The following is a 10,000-nucleotide window of genomic DNA, read 5'->3' as shown; positions in this document are numbered from 1 at the left end:
TGTGAGAGAGAGAGAGAGTGTGTGTGTGTGAGAGAGAGAGAGAGAGAGAGAGAGAGAGATCACTACAGAACAGAGTGTCTGTGTGAGGAGCAGCGCGCTGGGGGTCATGCTGTAATAGAGTAGTAATCAGTGATGGTGTGGTGGAGCAGAGAACCGTTCACCCTGACACTGATCATTTTCCTACAACAGCTCGTCCCCAAGCGTTTTATTCCTCTTACTCCACACCAACCATTCATTCTTTATTAAAGAATTACACATCACACACTTTTTATCCGTTTATTGTTACTTTTAATGTTCAGTGAAACGAGTTACTTCCTGTTCTCACTTACGTTATAGCAGCTATAAACACTCGCTCCCTCACCATCCCCCTCTCTATTCACTCTCTTTATTCATTCTCTCTCTATTCTCTCTCTCTATTCCCTCTCTCTATTCCCTCTCTCTATTCTCTCTCTATATATATTCACTCTCTCTATTCTCCCTCTCTATTCTCTCTCTATTCACTCTCTCTCTATATTCCCTCTCTCTATTCTCTCTCTCTCTATATTCCCTCTCTCTATTCTCTCTCTATTCCCTCTCTCTATTCACTCTCTTTATTCATTCTCTCTCTCTATTCTCTCTCTATTCTCTCTCTATTCCCTCTCTCTATCCTCTCTTTATTCTCTCTTTCTCTCTATTCTCCCTCTCTATTCTCCCTCTCTATTCTCCCTCTCTATTCTCTCTCTCTCTATATTCCGTCTCTCTATCCTCTCTTTATTCTCTCTTTCTCTCTATTCTCTCTCTCTCTATTCTCTCTCTCTCTCTTTATTCTGACTTCACCTCTGACTGTTACACAGCGCTGACACTGGAGACTCCTTCCATACATGTTACATAAACACATTTCTCCTTACAGATCGATGTTTTAAATAATCTGTTTACGTGGAGTGTGTGTAAGTATGTGCCCCTGCGAGTGAGTGAGTTGAGTATCTGTGTGTAATTTGGGAAGAGTTTCGTTCTATTCATCTGGTTTATAAACTCTGTTTCTGTGGACAGATGTGAAGGAGTGTGTGTTGCGTGTGTCCTTCCTCCGAGAGCGTAATCCCAAACATCTGTTCAGATTGAGACTCCAGTCCGACTCAGGAGTCGTTTATATTCTCAGCATCACGATGATGACATGAATCCTGCAAAATCACCGTCTGTGTTCATCTCCAACAAACAAACAATAACCAGAGTGTATGCAGAGATGTGAGAGCGTTTAATTGTGTGTGTGTGTGTGTGTGTGTGTGTGTGTGTGTGTGTGTGTGTGTGTATGTGTATATTAACCACATGATATTTTGTGCGGATGATTTTTTAAGTGCAATATATTTATTATTTCATGGAATTGAACTCTACTCTAAACCCCAGACAGATACGCGTTATGGTGTTAATGTATTAATGTAACATTTGAAGCATTAAAGGATAAAATGTTATTTGTAAACGAGGAGAAATATAAATCTATATAATCACTCCAACCCCCGAGTCTCATTTACTGTCTTACATATAAACACCGATTACACCACACACACACACACACACACACACACACACACACACACACACACACACACCTGGATAAAACCAGCAGATGGTGAAGTGGAGCATCAGGACACGTGTAGAACATCGAATAAGTCTACGGATACAGTCTACACTCAGAGTCGAGTTAGAAATGAAAAGTTCTGCTCATCAGCTAACTACAATCCATCCAAATCCGGAGAGATAAGGACTGGAGCAAGTGGCAAATGCATACATTAATAATATAAATAATAATTAAACACAAACAAATCCACATAAATACGTCTTCATTAAGATTTGTGCATGTGAAGGAGTTTATTATTCCCATACAACAGTGATCAGGTGATCAATAATGCTGTAATTTGATGTTGAACAGAAGTCAGACGTCACATGCGCCGCTGATTCTTTCAATCACTTCCTGTTGGACCTGGTGTGTAAAGCTATCAGAAACTGATGAGTTTGTTTAGGGGAGTAATGGAGTCCTGTACAGTAGAATATCCAGCGCGTAGCTGCTGACTGCACTGCGCACGGGTCCGGATGAAGGTTCTGAATATTCTGCACCACTGTTCTGCAGTAATGCGACCTTTACCTGAGACATGAGTGCACATGAATCCAGCCAATCAGAGTGCTAATAAACCACAGGTGTGTTAGAGGAGGGGCGGAGCTTCAGGAGGTCTGTAGCAGGGGCTTTGTATAGTTAAGAGTTAGTGTCCTGTAATGGTTCTAGTCTGATACATACACCCTGCTGTAGGGTTCCCCAGAGGGAAGGGATCTAGATTTGCCCTCTTTATAAAAAAACTCTGAAGAATTGGAACTCTTGAGTTGAATAGTTCTGCTCTTTTTGATTGATGTTCTCGGCTCCTGCTGATCTCCGGGTGAGTGATTAAACCTCCACGCCTCCACTGCGTCCTTCCATGAGCCGCAGATTCACTCCTGTGATGACTTGATGGACAGAGCTGACTGAGGAAGTGCATTGTGTGTGTGTGTGTGTGTGTGTGTGTGTTATAATAATGCAGTGTAGATGGTGTGCTGTTGTTTTTCTCAGCATTAACACAGCGTTGTTTGTACAGTTGTGTAGAAAAGCTCTGATGGTGGAGTGATGCATTAGCTGAGGTGTTTGTGGAGCAGATGATGAGACGATGAGTTTTTCTAAAAAAGGACGAGGCTCAGAAGATGATGATGATGATGATGATGATGAATAGCGGGGGAAAGCTTTTCCTCATGAGTTACAAGCAGAGAGTGGAGTGTGCTAATGGAACACACACACACACACACACACACACACACACACACACACACACACACACACACACACACACCCCATGTAGATGAAACACTGCAGCATGATTTCTGTACGCTGAGTGTTGTTTATCCGGAGCGGATCGATACTCAGGCCTTATTCACCGTTTCAGCAGGAAGAAGTGAAGCTTCTCCTCTCTGATAAAAATCACTTCATCCTCTGAAAGGAAATAAATACAGAAATAAACAAATAAATAAATGCAGTCTGATGGAGTGATCAGATTAAGGGAAGGGCGCGCACTCGTGACGCATGGAGTGAGAAATGAAAATGAACAGTGAAGTGTTTTACAGTAGAACACACACACGCACACACACACACACGCACACACACGCACACACACACACGCACACACACACACACGCACACACACACACACACACAGAAATCTTTGTATGGGAAATAACCTAATAAATCATGTTTCTTATTTCTTCCACTTTAGTCTGGATTATACATTTATACTACTTTAACATGAACGCAGAATATACAACTCTAATACTTTATTATTATTATTATTATTATTATTATTATTATTATTATTATACTGCCTGTAAAGTAGATCCAAACACTAGAACCCACAAAATACATTCTACTTTATTATTCATTGTTCATATGGTGTATAGCTTTGTGTGTGTGTGTGTGTGTGTGTGTGTGTGTGTGTGTGTTTTACCCATAATGCATTGTGAATGTTCATCAAGTTCAAGTTCAAGCTCAAGTGGCTTTATTGTCGTTTCCTCCGTACACAGTGAACCAAAACAGCGTTCCTCCAAACTCCACACTAACTACACGAGACACAGAACTGAAGAGCTACACGTTCCTATATAAAGTGCACGTGCAGACGTACAGGACAGGACAGGACAGTACCCCTACAACAGGACAGGACAGTACCCCTACAACAGGACAGGACAGTACCCCTACAACAGGACAGTACAGTACCCCTACAGCAGGACAGGACAGTACCCCTACAACAGGACAGGACAGTACCCCTACAACAGGACAGTACAGTACCCCTACAACAGGACAGGACAGTACCCCTACAACAGGACAGTAGGTACAGTACGCCACGTGACTCCACATGCCGAAGTGTCCTTGGACAAGACACTGAACCCCAAGTTGTTCCCGATGGCAAGTTAGCACCTTGCATGGCAGCTCTGCTACCACTGGTGTGAGAGTGGGTGTGTGTGTGTGAGTGTGAGTGTGTGTGAATGGGTGACTGAGAACCAGTGTAAAGCGCTTTGTAGGGCTGCTAAGGTTAAAAAAGCACTATATAAGTGCAGACCATTCACCATAAAGTGTATAATAGTGACAATAAATGAAATCTGATATTTTTATAATTACAGTAGCAGCAAAAATGCAACAGTCTCTGCATGCATGTGCAGTATCGCAGTGGGCGTGGGATAGTGTTCAGTTCAGTTCAGTGGGCGTGGGATAGTGTTCAGTTCAGTTCAGTGGGCGTGGGATAGTGCTCAGTTCAGTTCAGTGGGCGTGGGATAGTGTTCAGTTCAGAGTGTGTGAACTGTGTGAAGTCCACATGTTAATGCATTTAGGGAGCACTGACCGAATGATTCGCTCTCTCAGGTTTAACCCGGAAATGTCTGCAAGTGACTAATGAATAAACACTAAACATTACCGAGTAAACACTAAACATTATCCTGTAAATGTTATCAAATAAAAACTAAACATTATCTTGTAAATATTAAACACAACTGAGGGCATGAGAAAGCAAGGGGGCGTTCCCTAATTTGCATGCTCATGTATATTTATAATCCTGGAATTTCTGTAGCTCCTCAGCCGATTTCGGTGATTAAATGGGGAGCAATAAAGCGATTAAATATCGGATATGAATCATTATGAACAGTTTACACTTTGGGTCTAAAAGTATTTTTCATATAGGAATGCTAAGATGATGAAATCTTTGGTTTTCAGTTCTGTTATCAGCATTTCTGTCTGAAACATTCCCTTTAAACTGTTTCAAGATCACTGCAGTAGAACAGGTTCTGCCTCGTTCACTTCCTAACGATGATTGAAACGCGCGCGCGTGTGTGTGTGTGTCCTGATAACAGTGCTGCAGACCCGACTAAAGAGACTTTAACCCGATTTAGCCAGTTACTTAAGAGGCCGAAAGCCGAATGCACTAATGTCTCCTCGTGCATAATTAATTGTGTTGTTACGATGAACTAAACAAAATCTATCTTCATTTGATTAGAGACCTTCTGAGGCTCAGGAGTGCAGCAACATCGCAAACCTCCGCTACACAATCTATCTCAGAAGGCGTGTGTGAGAGTGTGTGCGTGTTTATCCTTATGAAGGAAAACTTTTCTACAACTCGCCCACTCTTCTCTTCTCTCCCAGACTGCATCCAGTTTAAAGACACTGATTATCTTCAAACATTAAGGAGACATTAAACATCAAAGATCTGATCTCAGAAGGTTGTGACGTGTACTGGAGCTTTTATACTGCAGCTAAATGGCGCCACCTGGTGTCCGGATTCCTCACTGCAGCGATCTGAGCGGAAGTCAGTCCCTCCAGGATTTATCGACGGCAGAAATGAACACAATCACACTGAACTGTTTCATCAGTTTAATCTAAAACACACTTCAGATCAATGAGATGCAAATATTTACATACAACGAATGAAACTGGAGAAATGAAGCAGTTACACAAGTCTTCTGTTTTGTTTTTAAAAAAAAAGATTGTTATGATGTGATGGGGAAGACGAACGCAGGAACGTTCCACTCGTTTCTCTCGTCTGATGAAGAACTGAACAGAGGGGGAGCAGCTGTAAAAACTCCAGCAGCATCACTCCTTCGGCAGAAACAGAGCAGACGTGTCGACCACAACGCTGCTGTTTTTGTATTTGTTTATTTCACCTGTAACAGGTCAAAGTTCACTGTGTGTGTGTGTGTGAGTGTGTGGTTTATCTAGCGCCACGAGGAGGACCCTCAGGAACCAGCGAGGTGAAGAACGTGCTGACGAAGGACCACGTGGACGTGAGGAAGCTCGGCTGAGGAGGAGCGGCTTCATCAGAGCCTTCATCACCACTGTCACCATCATCATCCTCAAGACCATCGTCCATAATGCGCTCCTACAGAGAGACAGACAGAAAGAGAGGGAGAGATACAGACAGTTTAAGAGGACAGACAGGTGTGTAGCTCGTGATCTGTGGTGTTTATTGTATCCGTCTCACCATTTCCTGCATGTTGTGGTTTCTCTCGTTCTCAGCTGGAGGTCGGTCTGCTGCTCCAGGGTTCTGCAGCTCCACCCTGAAGGGGAACCATCCCGCCTGGTGACTAACACACACACACACACACACACACACACACACACACACACACACACACATGTGTGTTAGTTTTACTTTCCATCATGTTGTTCCCGTCATTCTGGTTATTTCTTTTTCTCACACAAATCCCTAATGAAAAAAAGATCACGAGAAAACTATAAAGGAGTGAAATAAAGAAAGGAGACGTACAGGTAGACGAGCAGCATGGCCCCGATCACCATGACGAAGCGACTGAAAGACGAATAGAAATAGACAATGCTGAGTAGGACGGCGGCGCGCGACACCGTGTACAGCCAGTCCAACCAATCACGGTTCAGCTCGTCCTCGTTCTGCACGGCCCCGCCCTGAGCGTTCATCTGAGGGTTCTGATTGGCCGGTTGCTCCAACGGGGCAGGGTTAACCGGAACCGGGGCTGGAGCCGGAGCGACCGATGGGCCAGGGTTAACTGGAGGGGGCGGGGCCTGAGTGGCAGCCATCGCAGCCTGACTGATGGTATGATCGTTATTGTTAATTATCACATGTAAATGAATATTCTAATAAGAAGGAATATTTAATAGTTCTGAGAGACTTACTAGTGCATGTAGTAATGCTGAGCGTACACACGCTGCCACCACATCACCTGCACAGGAGTGTACACGCTGTGAGGAGGAAATGCAGCAGGGGGCGCTGCAGGAAACACGACTCCCTCGGGCCTGACACACACACACACACACACACACACTTCACTAATACAGAACTCTTCTAAATGAAATATCGATACAGTTTAACATTGTGTATTATACCGCTGCGGAGCGTGAGCAGGACCTCCTCGGTGTCGAACGCCGTCTGTACTTCCTGTGAAGGAGGGGTCTGGGACATTCTGATTGGACAGAGAGGCAGAGTGGGCGGGGTCAGCAGAGTCTGCATTCTGAGAAAGCACATATACATTTGTTAAACTTCATATCTCATTTCATTTATATAACGCATTATTTCTCATCCTGAGGAACAAAACTCCAGGTCAGCGGGAGAATTTACTGAAATGTCAGATTTCATCAGATTTATTTATTTATTTATTTATGTCAGGAGGTGTTCTTTGTGGAACAAAAGTGGGCGTGTCAATAGACTGCCGCCCCGTAGGATAGACTGCACTTCCCGTTGGAGCCATTTTTACCGAATCTGGTCCGACTTACTGTAGAGCCGGGGTCAGAGGTCACTGAGGGGTCACCGGGGTCAGCTGGGGGACTCCGGGGTGCGCACACCAGGTGGACCATGTGATACTCATCCTGCTGCAAGAGAGGACATAATAACAGGAAGTGAGTTTTGACTCAGCAGGTTCTGTTCCTGTACAGAATTTACAGTGATTTTATTAGTGTTTATGTTCTCAGGTTTAAAACTTTATTTATTTTTTAAATAAAGTTTTGTTGTATTTTTGCCGCTGTACCTTCCGGAGCACGTCTCGGAGCTGCTGGTGATCCTGTAGAAGACGTCCGGAGTAAACGAGCCGCTGCTCTCGGGACAACTACAACACGCAGAACACACACTTTACTCACACACATCATCCTCTGACAGTGTGCACACACTCTCACACACACACACACACTCTCTCTCACTAACCGGTTTGCTGGGATAAACGTTAGTGATGTGTTTCTTCAGTTTCTCCACTGTCCAGTCGAGGAAGCAGCTGATCGGCTGGTCGTCATATTTCTGGTTTGGTGCGCGGATGATCAGGGTGATGGGACTGTCAGCTCCCTGTTCCTCCATGTTTCATACTAATCGACCCTCAGAACACACACACACACACACACACACACACAATCTTCTGCTCGCTCACCGTCCACGAGGCTCAGTCATCACACTGACAGGACGGCTGCTGTGACGACAAAAACATCTCTCCGGGTCGTGTCCCAACAGCAGGTTTCAGTCTCACTGTCCCACATCACAGCATTTTACTACTGAGAGAGAGACAGAGAGAGTGAGAGAGACAGACAGACAGAGAGAGAGAGAGAGAGAGAGAAAGAGAGAGATTAACATGACAGAACAAACAATGATTTAGATGATCATCACAATTCTTTTGTGTGTGTGTGTGTGTGTGTGTGTGTGTGTGTGTGTGTGTGTGTGTGTGAGAGAGAGAGAGAGAGAGAGAGAGAGATGAAAAAAGAGAAATGTTACAGCTCAAACAGACAGGATGTTTGATGTATTTAATAAATTGTCTTTAAACGTTATTATTTATTAATCTTATTCTCACATTTCTTTTCTTTCTCATTCACAATTTCTCATTTCTCTCATTCTTTCTCTTTTTGCTTTTCTTTCTTTCTCTCAGCCTCTCTCCAGGTTTCCTCAATTATTTCCTTCTGTTCTATTCCCTTCCCCCTCTTCTCCTCTCTTTCTCTCTCTCGCTCTCATCTTTCATTTCTTCCTTCCTTTCTTTTTACCCCTCTCTGTTTTATAACTCCGTGCTTTCTGCACATTTTCGCTTTCTTTCTTCAAGTGTCTTTAATATTTATTAAATCCTTGTAGAGGAATTGTCAGGAACTTCTAGAGATGTTGTGGTTAATCCTTCACTCCTGTAGCTAGTGCACTAGCTCTAGTGTGTAAGTGTGCAGGGCAGGACGATTGGAACACAGCCGCAGTCTGTCTGTTGGAACAGTTAGCATTGTAGCCTGACAGCTAACTGGTTCATCTCTATCTGACCCGGTGTGTTGCACACACGAGGCAGAACTCAAGTGTTAATGTAAAAGTATAGAAAAGTATAAAGTGTTTAATCCTATAAATGTTTAATGTCTTGATGACAGAGTGTCTACAACAGCGAGCTCCTAAATCTAAACACTAACACCAGTTCTGATCATTCTTATTCACTCACACCGCGAGCTGAACCATTCAACATGGACAACCGAAATACATTATAGATTATGAAATTAAAATACTGGCATTAAATTAGGTATAAATGGTAAAGAATATGAAAGTTACACACCTCAGCCTGACGTTTTCCTCTCTGGTGTTTTTCCTAGAAAATGGAGTCCTACAACACAGAGGACCGGAAATGACGTCACAGCCCTTCGGCACCCGTGTGCTCAAATATTATACAGATATTATACAGTAAATATTATACAGATATTATACAGACATATGATTTTCAAAAGCATTTATGTGTGTGAATATTATTTACAAAGAGTCTTTATTAGTAGTTTATTTACTTTTTTTTTTTTTTGCATTATTTTATTTTTGTCATCCTATTTCTTACTTCAATAAAAGCATAGGTTCCTGTACAATATCTTTGGGCTTCATTATATACACTAATTATTCCCATTAAAATACATTTTTAATTCCCAGTTATTGTACCCCCAAAAAGATTTTTTTTTTCATACAATATTTTTGCCTTACTAACAAATACGTCTAAATTATAAAACATAATAAAAACTGTTCAAAAATAATTCTCCTTTTTTCTGCTTTCCTTTTTTTTGGTTAAACATATTGCAATACTTCAGATATCTGCTGTGTTTATTGCATTTAAAATTTAGATTTTTTTTTTGTCATTTGAAGATTTAAACAAAAAAGTGTATAAAGCTTCACACTGTGGGTTTAATCCTGTGTGGCTGGGTTTTAATCAGCAAATAAGACTGGAAGAATGAACGAATGAAATCATCCCTATATCAGATTAAAATGGGGAAAAAAATCCAAAAAAATGTCAAAAGTAGATTCAATCATGTAATCGTGAATTATTTTAGGTGTGTAGTGCTGTATAATCCGCTTCGTGAGATTCTCCTTACAGATTTCTGTAACTAACATTATTTTAATTTACTAAATAATTATAATTCATGTAATTTATTATATAGTTAAAAATATATAAATAATAGTTTATAGATGAATTAATAATAGCGGAATGTTTGTGGAGTTTAATGTGTATGTGGACCTTG

The 10,000-nt window shown here is 42.0% G+C and overlaps 1 protein-coding gene across 2 annotated transcripts; it reads right to left on the bottom strand.

The window, feature by feature from the left end:
* Positions 1-5,391: 5,391 nt before the first annotated feature.
* Positions 5,392-9,141, bottom strand: herpud2 (HERPUD family member 2). Of its 2 annotated transcripts, none has more exons than XM_017453048.3 (9): positions 9,058-9,141; positions 7,701-8,038; positions 7,528-7,605; positions 7,277-7,372; positions 6,890-7,014; positions 6,680-6,799; positions 6,297-6,593; positions 6,012-6,114; positions 5,392-5,909 (listed from the first exon to the last, which is right to left on the bottom strand). In XM_017453048.3, exons 2-9 carry the CDS (start codon positions 7,845-7,847, stop codon positions 5,742-5,744), a joined length of 1,134 nt encoding a protein of 377 aa, XP_017308537.1. In that variant the 5' UTR covers positions 7,848-8,038; positions 9,058-9,141; the 3' UTR covers positions 5,392-5,741. The 2 variants fall into 2 exon arrangements, with proteins under 2 accessions (XP_017308537.1, XP_017308538.1); XM_017453049.3 differs by having other exon boundaries at positions 7,701-8,035; positions 9,058-9,132.
* Positions 9,142-10,000: the final 859 nt, after the last annotated feature.

Source organism: Ictalurus punctatus, chromosome 23 (genome assembly GCF_001660625.3).
Source record: "Ictalurus punctatus breed USDA103 chromosome 23, Coco_2.0, whole genome shotgun sequence".
In the NCBI taxonomy this organism is placed as follows: Eukaryota; Metazoa; Chordata; class Actinopteri; order Siluriformes; family Ictaluridae; genus Ictalurus; species Ictalurus punctatus.
Note: the sequence above shows the minus strand (reverse complement) of the source record. Positions and strands in the feature narration are given on the sequence as shown.